General features: G+C 43.5%; 1 protein-coding gene across 2 annotated transcripts in view; it reads right to left on the bottom strand.

Annotated features, from left to right (window-relative positions):
• Nucleotides 1-3532: 3532 nt before the first annotated feature.
• LOC308083040 (lumican) overlaps nt 3533-13981 on the bottom strand; it is a 10534-nt gene continuing 85 nt past the window's right edge. The window contains exons 1-5 of one of the 2 annotated variants that reach the window (XM_080425149.1): nt 13751-13853; nt 12038-12394; nt 9453-9777; nt 7383-7703; nt 3533-4135 (exon numbers count right to left, since the gene is read on the bottom strand). In XM_080425149.1, coding sequence (XP_080281275.1) covers nt 3984-4135; nt 7383-7703; nt 9453-9777; nt 12038-12361 — 1122 coding nt within the window. In that variant the 5' untranslated portion in view covers nt 12362-12394; nt 13751-13853 and the 3' untranslated portion in view covers nt 3533-3983. Of the gene's footprint in view, nt 4136-7382; nt 7704-9452; nt 9778-12037; nt 12395-13750; nt 13854-13981 lie in introns of those variants that run through there. The other variant, XM_080425150.1, reaches the window with a different exon arrangement.

The following is a 13981-nucleotide window of genomic DNA, read 5'->3' as shown; positions in this document are numbered from 1 at the left end:
AGACAAGTGAAAAGGAATAAACAACAGTAATGTTTATAAACAAGAAACCCATCTATGAAATAAGAGCAAAATAGCCATATGAATTTGGTCAATTGCCATGATATTGACTTGCCACATGTCACTGCCTTATACAGTACTTGTCGATTATGCCTGTCTTTGTGAAAGCGTATACCACCAGCTTTTGAAGTCAAACGTATTTCAAAACGTTTCCAAAAACAGAGAAAATAGCCGATCTACAAGTTCACAGTGCATCACATTAAGTGGCATGGCATGATATACCAGATGTTTACAGGAAGTTGCCAACCATTCACCAACACCATGGAAAGCAATGAGCTTTTTCCTACATCAGCTGTGAGTTCATTCTGTTAGCCGGCAGGCCAGTCAGTCACCCCTGGATCACACACACTATTCATGGTTAATATGAGTCCCTGTCTAGCTGTGTGAGTGAGTTCTGACACTGGTACAAGTGTCTTCATGAGCCACACATGGGAGATGTCTGAGCATGACATCAGGCAACCACTCACACACACGCCACGCAAACCCACACACACCCACACACACACACACACACACACACGCCACGCACGCGCATGTTTCCACTTAGTTTATATAATGTTCTTTTCCAGAGCCACCTGGAAAATATGATAGTGGCTTATTATTAATGGTAGAGGCAACACCACTGACATACACACACACACACACACACACACACACACACACACACACACACACACACACACACACACACACACACTCGCACGCACGCACGCACGCACGCACGCACGCACGCACGCACACACACGCTAAGCTAAGCAAAGCTACTTTACTCAAGTAGCTTCTTCAAGTGTATTTATGCAATGCTTTCCAATTCCAAGGAGTTCAGACAAAAAAAAAAGAAGCATTTCGAGCAAATATCAAAAATGCAACATCTGCCATGATGACATCAGTATAATGAGATAGATGTTGTTGGCCTCAAGGGCTGGCACTTCTCTCTTCATTCTTAAATCTACATGTTCAAAGATTCATTAGTTGGCTACTTATCCTTAGTTTTGGCTGCAGTAATATATAATAAACATCCTAAAAAAAACAAGCTAACGATATTGTTTTATGAGTGCTGGGCAATTTATGCGTAATACACATTATCCCATTTTTCCTATTTTTCCAGGGCACAATAATGAATTTGTGAATTATTGGAGGGAAATTAGCGTGGGTGCAGACATACATTACGTTAGGTATGTTAGGCCCTATATCGTATGTATAATAATATTCATAATGTCTGCTATTGTCATTGCTGTCTCTTGGTGTCACAAAATATTTTCTTAGAACGTGTCAACCTTGAAGATTTGTTGCTGAATAAATTTGGCTAGTTTCCATTACTTGGCTTTAAGGGGAAGACTATGGAAAGTGCACGTGTGATAAATCTACTGTATAGAGAGGCACTGGTTTCCTCTGCTGTACCCTTGGGCAGCTTGAATTCACATTCTCATACCTATTATTCATAAATGTGTGTTTTTCTCTCTCTCTCTCTCTCTCTCTCTCTCTCTCTCTCTCTCTCTGTGTGATTTGCAACACTTTCTTGTCTAAAGTGCTAAAACTGTTTGACATTTCCGCTGGTTTCAGAACCAACATGTCTACTATCATTTTTCAAACAATGGATTGAATCAGAAAATAGCTGCTTATGTTGAAGTCAATATAAACCCAAATCTATCAAAATGTGAAATTCTTACATAAATATTACATATCGTTGCTGTATGTTTTGGACATACAGTATGAGGTTTCCTTTATGTAGACATGATTACATACAAAGCATAATATTTTTATTAAGATGATTTTCTACAAAACAAAGAAAACCCATTCTTTGATAAAGCTTCATTCTGGCAACAACAACAACAATGACTTTTATTACACAGCAATACAACGTGTGTGTGTGTGATCATATATCCAAACATCTCCCTAAACACTTTGATGGAAACAGTGTGTGCAGTTCTATAGGCAGACATGAGAGGGAGGAGAAGTTGGGCACGCGTCCCATTGTGTGAGATCACACAGATGTACAGCTCCACTGAGAATTAAGATGGAAAGGGTGACTGTGAGAGAGCACCATTAGGAATGCACTGCGTGTATATGAGCACATTGTTGATATAGAACGTTTGGACCTTTTAATGTAACTAGATGAAAATCCAGCCCTATATTGCATGCGCTGATCAGAGCAATGGTCACCGAGTTATGGACATTTGAAGTGTTAAACACTGTTGCAGTGGCCCATATGTGTGCAATTTAGTCTTTAGGGTGTGACTATATTGTCATGGCAGACCCCTGAACAGCGTTTGTGCCAAGTTTGATGCGGATTGGAGCAACGGGGTATCTGTGGGACCCCCCCCCCCTCACGTGGCCCCTGGTACGACTATTCTGATGGCAGACCCCTGACCAGTGTTGGTGCGGATCTGAGCACCGGTGCGCCTCACAGGTCCGCATGTTACGTGTATGAGCCAGTTCTTTATATTCAATAATAATAATAATTAATTTTTTGGTCTTCTTGTATTGTGGTGTGTGTCTACTAATGGCTGTAGCGTGCTCAACCCCCGGCAGGTCTCTTTATAAGAAAAGGTGCGTCATGCTAGGGGCGTGACAGACCGAGAAACACACTTTAGACCTTGCTTGCGTGCGGGAGATTTATTTTGTCTTATTTTATTCTATTGAAGTTTAGTTTTCTTTGTAATTTATATGCATCTCTTTAAAATAAAATAAATTAAGCTTTAATTTGAAACCTAACCAAACCTGGAGTGGACATTCTATCCTTCAACCTGCAAAACAAGCGTCTATTATTTCAGTCTGTCCAAGAGAGTGACTCACACAAATGGAGAACATTGTTTTTTAACAAAAGGATATGTGGTCACTACATTACGTTTGTGACGTCCGCCCTCCCTCTAGGCAATTATAATACCGGATGATGAAACACGGCCGCTTATGAAGCCTTTGTAAAACGCTTTATAAATACACACCTGTGACCAAATGTGTTCGTATTACTGCACCAAGCAAATTACTGCACCAAGCAGAGAATGTTGATTTAAATACAGTTTCTGAGGTTTTAGGAGAGAAATAGGCCATGCATTTGCTCAGTATCGATTCATTTCACTTTTATAAGGTATGTTTACAATATTCACCACTCGGTACCTTCTTGTTTGTGCAGGCAGTTGGGGTGTACTTTCTTGTATAAATTATTTTATAATAAATTGTCATTAAATGTGTTTAATTGGTAGTATGACTAGGTTTTATAAAAGTAATAAGCCATGCAAGGCAGTGCTTTACAGTGATTTTAGAACAGCTAAGGGGTTTTAAGCAGACACACACTGCGACACATTGTGAGCTTGCAGATCGGCTATTTTGGGCAAAGTATAAATCAGGCTTAATCCTGTTTGGTTTTACATAGTTTCGGGCAATAGAGTCAGAGATTCAAGCGTTTCAATTTTCAAGAGATACAAGATTTTATTCATTACATCTCATACAAGTACAGAAGAGTAAGATTCTTTGGTGTTGGTTCTTCAACATTGGAGCAACAGTAACAAAAGAAAGAACGAAAGAATAACAATAAGAAAGTATTAGGTGAAGAAATATCTAGGTACATGTATGTACAGTAATCATAGCACAGTTGCCACAGATGTAGGATAGTCAAGGCTCAAGACAAATTTTCAAAACATGCTTGATCCCAAAAAGAAAAATACTGTCAAACTCTAGGCTATCCCTGAGAATTTAGGATGTTCATATAAGCAAAGCATATACCTTTCCACGAATCGATGTAAACAAAATGAAACTGAAATTCTAAAAAGCGGAGTAGCTTGAACTAAGAACTAAAGTAGATCTGTAATATGAACCACAATTTGTTAGAATTATTGTTCAGAAGAAGACATCATACTGTATAAAAACCTGATGTATGACACATTTTCAAATGAATTATTTTTTATTGAAGTAGCCTATATGACCCTTCAGATGTATATATGGTGCAGCACTCGGAGACAGAAGACCCATTCAGGGGGCAGCTGGTGGTAGGACATCTTGTTTCCATCTAGTCGGAGGATCTTCATCCGTGAGTAGGAGAGAGGACCCACCTCTCTGCAGAAACTAGTCACGTTGAACTCTATGGGGAAGAGACACAACATTCCTCATCATTACAAACGTATTACTAACTAAAGTGAATTGCCTTCTTTTATAGACAGAACACAGGACAGGGTGTTCCACATGGAACATGGATTCAACGGACAATAAACTCTGGGATGTCTAACGTAACAATAGAATGTCCACTAAGGTTGACGTCACTTGGCAGCCATGTTGGTACGCCCTAAACAGACTTTTTAGCTTTTTAGCTAAAGTCTATCAGAATCGAATATTTTAGAAATAAAAACATCACATTTAGATGATACGGCAAGATATCATAGGTTTTAAAGTGTATAAAGCTTTTGAAATATGATAAATGATTACATCATCAATCCAGAGTTTATTATAGACCAGTGGCTTGTGCCGAGCCAAAGCTGTAAATACTGAAACAGTGAACAGAGCTGTTTCTGTGTCACGCACCACGTCTTTGCCGTAGGTTGAAAGTTCTCATGGGGATCTTGTGTGTTTAGTGCGACTGACTAAGAGAATAGCTCACTTGTTCTCAGTACAATCTGCATTTACTATTAGATGGCGTACAGGTGCTGCGGTTAGGACATACTGTTAGGAAGCAGACAAACATAACACTCTCTCCGGCTCCCTCACTTCAATCCATCCGACATGGTCTCAGCCAGCACTTGGGGGTTTGGCAGACAACAGGAACCACGGTAGCTGTCAGGCTGATAGCTAGACGGTGAGGTGTGTGTTTTTGAGGAAGTTTCCCGCTCGCCGTCTGACTGTTTGTCTCCAAACAGAACAGCCGGTTATAGCGCCAGCCCCTCTCTCTCTCTGCTATGGACCGCTGAGACTAATTGAAAAGCAAAAACACATTCTCTCGCGTTGCCCAGAGCACATTCCCTCTGCGAGCCAGAAAATCACTGCTTGACGCAGTTCTTCTTGTACGTGCCTGGATATGCTCCACAGGCTGGCGCTAAAGCTTCATCTTAAGCAGTCAGAATCTTTTCGGTGCCTCCCTTCTGCTAGGATATGAATGAATGATATCTGTCCGAGGAAAGCAGTGGTGTAAAGTAACTAAGTACATTTACTCATGTACCGTAATTTTGAGGTACTTTTACTTTAGTAGTATTTCCAATTGCCTATACTTTTACTTTTACTACATCTCAGAGGCAAATATTGTACTTTTACTCCACTACAATTATTTGAAAACTTTAGTTACTAGTTACTTTGCAGATATAAATTATTACATTATGAAACATACATTAACCACTTTAGCCCCATTTTATACCTGCTATTTGAAAATAGCCGATCTACAAGCTCACAACGCGTCGCATCTTACTTTTGTACTTTTACTCAAGTACATTTTGAATTCCGGACTTTTACTTGTAACAGAGTACACTGCAGTATTGATACTTTTACTTAAGTAAAACATTTGAGTACTTTTTCCACCATTGGAGGAAATAGAGAATGACAGATTTATACTTCGACGTACACCAGTAAAGAACAGACGAAGCAACGCTGTTTTTTTTTTTACGGTAGCTGATTTCTAATTCTTACTTTAGCTGATTGATTTTTTTTTTAATCTGTCATTCTCGGGCCAACGACATAGAGCTTAGGGAGGAGAAAGGCTGTAAGATGAAGTATACACTGGACTTAAAAAGAAGAAATCTGAAGAGAGGAACAGAGTGTGCTTTGGCAACCGTGCAGATGTTTTTAGAAGTGATTCTCTCTTCTTTTTCACTAACCTACTTTCCCTCTCAGCATCCACCCATCATTTCCTCTCCTCTCCTCTCCTCTCCTCTCCTCTCCTCTCCTCTCCTCTCCTCTCCAGTGGTGGAAAAAGTACTCAAATGTTTTACTTAAGTAAAAGTATCAATACTGCAATGAATAAGTACTCTGATACAAGTAAAAGTCCGTAATTCAAAATGTACTTGAGTAAAAGTACAAAAGTGCTGGTATCATAATGTACTTAAAGTACCAAAGGTAAAAGTACTCAAATGTTTGAAAGTAGCAGATCTACAAGCTCGCGACGCGTTGTGAGCTTGTAGATCGGCTATTCTAAAATAGCCTAGGTATAAAATAAGGCTAAAGTGGTTAACGTATGTTTTATAATGTAATAATTATATCTGCAAAGTAAGTAGTAACTAAAGTTTTCAAATAATTGGAGTGGAGTAAAAGTACAATATTTTCCTCTGAAATGTAATGGAGTAGAAGTAAAAGTATTGAAAATTGGAAATACTCCACTAAAGTAAAAATACCTCAAAATTGTACTTAGGTACAGTACTTAAGTAAATATACTTTGCATCACTGCTCTCCTGCCTCTTCTCTTCTTTCCACGTCTCCCTCGTTCTCCTCCCTGAGCTCTGTGCATACTTGCTCTCTCTCTCTCTCTCTCTCTCTCTCTCTCTCTCTCTCTCTCTCTCTCTCTCTCCCCCCCCCCCCCCCCCCCCCCCCCCCCGACTTGCAGCCTATCCCAGCCCATGGCTCCTCCTCCTCTCAGGGTCCTGGGCTTGCTTGCTTGTCCAGCAGGCAGCTGGTTGAGTATTAGCTGCCTGCTGCTCCTGTCACATTTTCCACATTTCCTCTCCTCTCCTCTCCTCCCTCTCGTTGTAGGGTTTTGAGGAGGTGTTGGCTCTCCCCTGATAGTCTGCCACATAACTTTGACTGATGTTGTTAGTGCATTGTTGCACTAAGGCATCTGTTCTGCTTAATTGTAAAGCCTGTGCGTGCGTGTTACCCTGAACTGGGCTTTGGGGATTCACAACTCACAAGAGCCGTCATGATGTCAGCGACGCCATTAAGAGTAAACTATGTGCAATTTGAGTGCATCCATGTGTGTGTATGGAGCCACGGGGATGCGTGGACCCGGGTTCACCCGCATGGGAGAAAACAAACCTCTGCTGCTCAGCCAAAGGGGAATCCCTGCTGAAATATCAGGATTCTGGGCTACAGGCAGGGCTGCTCTGTTCAGTCACCTGATCCCGGACGAGCCCCTAATGTAATCACCTGGATACGAACCAGGGTTTCCCTGCACTGGGAAACCAAACAATCTATACCACTCATCCAAAGGAGAATCCTCTGGCCTTGAGCAGAGCTACATGTACATGTGTGCGTGAATGTTTGAGTTCACACTTAACCACATGAAGCAAAAATAGGCAAACATTTGTTAATTTGTTTTAAGGATTTGGCAAAAATAATGGCAAGAACACTTATATATTTGTTATTTTCACTATTAATGTACAACATATTACATAATAGGGCTTAAGAGGTTAAACCTTGTATTTCATTGGCCTCCAGGTACAGATACTGCAGTGTGGTGGGCACGGGAGGGACGGTGGTGAGCTTGTTGTAGGAGAGGTCCAGCTCCACCAGGCTGGTGAGGTTGAAGAAGACCTGCGGCTGGAGTCTGGGGCTCCGCAGGCCACAGCGACTCAGACGCAGGTACTTGAGACCCAGGAACCCGGCGAAGCCGTCCTCCCTCAGCTCGCTCAGAGAGTTGTTGGACAGATAGAGCTGTTGGACGGAGGGGGATAGGTGCCGGGGCACAGAGGAGAACAGGTTCCCGCTGAGGTCCAACAGGTTCAGGCTGACCAGGCCTGAGAGATGTTGAGAGGACGGAAGAGTTACAAAGAGGTCAAAACAGATGTTGAATACAAGATAATGAATCTTCCTACACAGCAATTTACCCGTATAAGAGTCTAATTTTACCCTATCAGAGTTTAGACTGTTAGACTCCCCACAAGGGGAAATTCCTTTCCACAGCATTGTCAGACAACATTACATACAACAGCACACAGTGACAGTAATACAACCGCAATAACAATAACAATGACAAACAGCAGTAGACACTCAGGCCTCTTCAGGGACGCCTGTTGTTTAAGGCGGCTATGACTGCAAGACTTTTCCCAAGGGGATCCCCTTTAGTTTTTTACCACAATGTTATATATACTAACACTCGGAGCGGGGGGCATTAGGGTAAGGTGATGATTGAGTGGTTGTGTGATTCTCTATGTTACTATACATCCGTTGCAACCAACCCGTCCTCACTCCCAAGGCGTCACATTTTGCCGCTCTGTTAGCAGCCCTGAAACGTCAAGTTTTGACATGACGGGACGCGATGGCGGCATCACATGTTGACAAAACTATGCCTAAGCCTAACCCTAATCCTAACCCTAACCTCACAAAAATATACCTAAACCTAACACTAATCCTAACCCTAACCTCACAAAAACTGCGCAGAGAGAGAAAAGAAAAGTGTTGCGGTTACTAGTTAAGTGCTGCGACCAGGTAAGCCACGGACGCAGCCGGTCAATCATCTGATTCGAGTAGTGTTTGAAGCTCTATTACGTGCGTTAGGAAGTGAAAATTACAGAGCAGTAAATAAATGACGCCCATGTGTGAGAATATGTTGTTGCAACACACTCTCACTCCCAAAACGGCCTATAGTGACTTCTTGGAGTAGCCCCACGGGGTCATCTGACGATGCCCCGGTCACTTCCGCACTCCATGAATGCGGAAGTGCCGTTCTCAAACCCCAAGATGTATAAAAGGGTGAAGGCTCCGCAAAAAAACCTGTTAAAACAACGGAGGCACGCCGTCTGAAGCGGACTTGAGCCACGAGAGGCACAGCCGAGGGAGCCATTAGGCGAGCAAGTCGCCATGCAGAGCATTGCGAAGTCCACTTCAGACGACTCAGCGCCGTTCGAGATATGTGCCGATAGGGACAGAATCGTACCTCACTTCCCCCCTATAGTCAATGTGACCCTGCAAGGGTACCCGTCACTTGTTGACGTTTGGTCCGTCCCAAGCGATCACCTGTTCTCCGTCTTGGGAGTGAGAATGCATCGTTGGTACACACAGAAAAATAATGGTTCTTAAATGGTTCTTTAAAAGGCTATATGGTTCCACAAAGAACCATTAACTACTAAAGAACCATTTGATCTAGTGAATGGTACTTCATGTTCCTCATCTAGTTCTAGAGAACCTTTTTTTTTTTCAAAATTATTTGAGGAACGGTCAAACTCTTAAACCATGTCTTAATAGGTAGACATTCAACAAAAATAGCAGATCTACAAGCTCACAACGCGTAGCGGTGCGACATGTTGTGAGCTTGTAGATCTGCTATTTTCGACAAATACATTTCAGCCGGTTGATGAAGTTTATACGGTTTAAGGGGTTTGGGTTCTTTATAGAACCATTCAAATAAATGGTCTGAAAGGTTCTTTCTGGAACCAAAACCATATTCTTCTATGGCATCACTCTGAAGAGCCAGTTTTGGTTCCAGTTGTGTATATTGCATTGTATACTCCAGATTTGTATACTAACAAAGGCACGATGGACATTACCTGTGAAGTCTTCCTGTGTGATGGTCTGCAGACGGTTGCCCTGCAGCAGCAGCAGAGTGAGGTTGCGGAGGTTCTGGAACGTTCCGGGGCCGATGGTGCTGATGTGGTTGTGTGCCAGTCTCAGCTGCCTGAGCCCCGCCGGCAGATCCCTGGGCACCGAGGTCAGGTGGTTGTGGTTCGCAAACAGGTAGCGCAGCCTCGTCGCGTTTTGCAAGGCCGTCTGGTCCAGCTTGTCGTTCTGCAGCTGGTTGTGGTCTAGAATGAGCCAGCGTAGACCCGTGATGTTGGCCAGGATGGACGAGGACAGAGACGAGATGTTGTTGGCCTGAAAACAAGAAGATTGATGGATTGATTGAACATTGTATTAGAAATGTACCGTAAACAGGTCTCCTGATAGATGTTTTTTTTTCAGGCCAATTTTGAAAGAACCCAGCATTACACATCCTTTAATGGATGGTATCAGGGCATTCCATATTTTGGTGGCAGAGCAGTAGAATGAGAACTTTCCCATGTTTGTTCTAAATTTGGGTGGTACCAGATCATGGTCGCTCCCTCTAGTGTTGTGGCTGTCACTCACTTTGGAGAAGTAGTTCGACAGGTACTGTATGAGGGTATTGAGGGCACCGAGGGCACTGTCTCTTCGACTATCTTGAATACCAATCCCAGTGATATTTGCTTAACCCTGTCTTCTACCCTGAGCTATCCAAAACTAGCAAAGTGTGTTGGAATAAGGTGGGTCTTAAGGCCGAGACGTAGTCGTATCAGTTTGTTCTGGGAGGTCTGAAAAGAACATAATATGATGGTTTTCTACTGCATGGCTCCTATGGGGCGAGTCGCTTAGAAGAGCATTCGTATGTAATCTTGCAAATAACTGGACCGATCAGCAGCACATTTCTTGTGCATGCCGCTAGTAGGCCAAGGAAGTAAATCCCTGAATATTTATCCTACTATAACTATATGTAATTGATGTTGAGGGAATGAGGTGTGATTGGTGTGTAGAAAAGGGTGGCTGATTGAAAGTAATCAGCAGACTGACAGCTGATTACAGCTGAGGCGTATATGACTGCATGAACTAACACGATGCTTCATTCTTTTTATCTGTAGGAATAGGTATTGGGTTCTAGCAGGCAGGTAGTTTTCTTACCTGTAGGAACAGGAAAAGAAACTAACAAAATCCGCCCAAAAAAACGAGTGCGAACATTTTTCGCACCCAGGGAGCAGGGGGGGGGGGGACTTCAACTTGAGGTCGCCCTGGGGCACCACATAGTGCTAATCTGGCCCTCTAGCAGGCAGGTAGTTTTCTTACCTGTAGGAATAGGTATTGAGTTCTAGCAGGCAGGTAGTTTTCTTACCTGTAGGAATAGGTATTGAGTTCTAGCAGGCAGGTAGTTTTCTTTTTTTTTTTTTTTTTTTTTAATTTTTTATCCCGCGATTTTTGTAACCCATTTTTTTCACCCGGTGCCAATTTCCTAAGTGATCCTGGGCACTACACCAGCCCTACACCAGTATTACACCTGTCACCCCACAGTAGGGAGGCCAGGGCCGAGCTCATGCTTCCTTCAGGCATGAGAGCCAACTGACCTTCTTGTCACCTGACAGGGGGGAGTTTCCCTGGTTGGACGTAGCGCGTGGAAGGAACACGTTATTCCAACCAGTTCCCTTCCCCTCCATCAGGCGCCCCGGCTGTCATGGGGGAGGCGGTATAGTGACCAGGATTACTACATGTTTTTGTGAGGGTATTAACTACCCTAGGAGACACGGGGAGAACATGCAAACTCCACACAGAGTAGGCCCTTTCGCCAACCCCACCTAGGGTATGGGCGCTGATGACGCGGAGGAGAAGACACGCCCCCAGTGCCCACAGCGTCCCCGGCGGGAATCGAACCCAGGACCTTCTAGCTGTGAGGCGACAGCGCTACCGACTGCGCCACCGTGCCCCTTAGGTAGTTTTCTTACCTGTAGGAATAGGTATTGAGTTCTAGCAGGCAGGTAGTTTTCTTACCTGTAGGAATAGGTATTGAGTTCTAGCAGGCAGGTAGTTTTCTTACCTGTAGGAACAGGTACTGAGTTCTAGCAGGCAGGTAGTTTTCTTACCTGTAGGAATAGGTATTGAGTTCTAGGCAGGTAGTTTTCTTACCTGTAGGAATAGGTATTGAGTTCTAGCAGGCAGGTAGTTTTCTTACCTGTAGGAATAGGTATTGAGTTCTAGGCAGGTAGTTTTCTTACCTGTAGGAATAGGTATTGAGTTCTAGCAGGCAGGTAGTTTTCTTACCTGTAGGAATAGGTATTGAGTTCTAGGCAGGTAGTTTTCTTACCTGTAGGAATAGGTATTGAGTTCTAGCAGGCAGGTAGTTTTCTTACCTGTAGGAATAGGTATTGAGTTCTAGCAGGCAGGTAGTTTTCTTACCTGTAGGAATAGGTATTGAGTTCTAGGCAGGTAGTTTTCTTACCTGTAGGAATAGGTATTGAGTTCTAGCAGGCAGGTAGTTTTCTTACCTGTAGGAATAGGTATTGAGTTCTAGGCAGGTAGTTTTCTTACCTGTAGGAATAGGTATTGAGTTCTAGCAGGCAGGTAGTTTTCTTACCTGTAGGAACAGGTACTGAGTTCTAGCTGGCAGGTCATCGGGTATCTCCACCAGCGCTCTGTGGTCACAGTAGACGGCCGTGGGCCACTGGATTGGACAATCACACGCCAGGGGGCAGGCCTGGGGGTTGTTGGCTCGGTACCAGGCCGAGTTGATGGCACGGCCCTGCAGGCTCAGCACGCTGGGCTCACCCAGCATCCGGTTGATCCAGAGAGGAACTCCTCCATAGTCCAGGTCTTCTATGGTAGTGGCCCGGGCAGGACCCCAGTCCCACACACACAGCAACGCCACCAGCACAGCAGCACAGCCAGCCAAGTCAGCCATGGAGACAGATTATGTAGAGCAGTGGTTCTCAACCTGTGGGATTTTGGGGGAGGGGGGTCCCCAGATGACAGTAAAGTGACAATTTAAGGACTTTTAAGACCTTTTTTAATACCTCAAAAAGAGAGAAAGAAAAAAGACCATTACTGTAGCAAAAGTAATCATCAAACTGTAATATAAAACTACAATTCCAAGTGCTTGTCAGGGTGGGGGGTCCCCAGTTCAAATATGATTATTTTGGGGCCTGGAAAGGTTGAGAACCATTGATGTAGAGAACTGTTGCCAAACGTATCCTTTTGGAATCACACGTGGACAAGACGTCAGAAGTGCAGATTTTAAAACCTTCTCTAATCGTGGCAGAACATCACCGACACAGTTCTTGCTGCTGTGTTCCTGGCATTACAGACTCATATTTTCCAATACAAACCAAAGCCTCAAAAAGACCCACGTGAGGTGGAAAAACTCAGTGTGAGATGATACTGGTGGTAACTGCAGTATCTTCTCTGTATATCACGCAGTCAATTTACACGGTATATGGTTGAGTGGGAAAGAGTAAAAAAAAAACTGAAAGATAATATTGTTTAAGATGGGGAAAGTATTGTGCACCGCACCACTCCATTTTGTATACGGACAAGCATCTGGGTATGAGGCTGAAGAATGCAGTTTTTCCTGCGTGCACAGCTGCAGCTGGTTACGATATCATCACCGAGAGACATGTGAGCACGAGTGCACATACTGCAGCACATGCTTGCACATGCACGCACGCACGCACGTAAGCACGCACGCACGTGCACGCACGCACGCACACTCACACACGCACGCACACACACTCTCATCCAGTTATTGTATACGAGCAAAAGACAGCATCATCAAGAACATTGACTTTGTCAGCATTCTAATAACCATATTTCAAATACTGTGCTACTTGTCTTTGTTATTAATGTGTTTTATGCTCAGACCTTTACTGCATGCATGCTGACCAGATGATGATATCTCTTAACAGATGAACACTTTCACACATCTATTTCTAGGCACAGGTGCGTAGCAGAGGGACGGACGGATCAAACGTTATAGGAAAAAGAAAATAACATCCTGCACACCGTCTAAACATGCAACGACATTGTGACGTTGCAAGTGCAAGAGACCATCATCAAGGAAAGTCACACGTCACACATTCTTTGCATGCAACAGAGGATGCTCTGCCATCATGTGAAATCAGTTATGCAATCAAACAAAATTCTTAAAAACCTTCAGAGATAAATGAACACTCAGGATGTTGACTGTGTACCAAATGCTCAGATGCACACACATCTCAAAGTTTTCCATTTAGCACACAAGTGGCACAGAGGGAGTTAAATCTATCTGGAGATGAGAATGAATGAAGGCACATACCTGTTGATCTGGTGCTATAGAGAACAGGGAGGGAGACAGTTCCTCGATGCTTTTCAAAATGTTCCGTGTGCCTCTGTAATGGAGGTGAAGCACGGAGGAGAGTTGTGTGTGTGTGTGTGTGTGTGTGTGTGTGTGTGTGTGTGTGTGTGTGTGTGTGTGTGTGTGTGTGTGTGTGTGTGTGTGTGTGTGTGTGTGTGTGTGTGTGTGTGTGTGTGTGTGTGTGTGTGTGTA

The sequence above is a fragment of the Gymnoscopelus braueri genome (assembly GCF_963280865.1).
Source record: "Gymnoscopelus braueri genome assembly, chromosome: 3".
Lineage (NCBI taxonomy): Eukaryota > Metazoa > Chordata > Actinopteri > Myctophiformes > Myctophidae > Gymnoscopelus > Gymnoscopelus braueri.
Note: the sequence above shows the minus strand (reverse complement) of the source record. Positions and strands in the feature narration are given on the sequence as shown.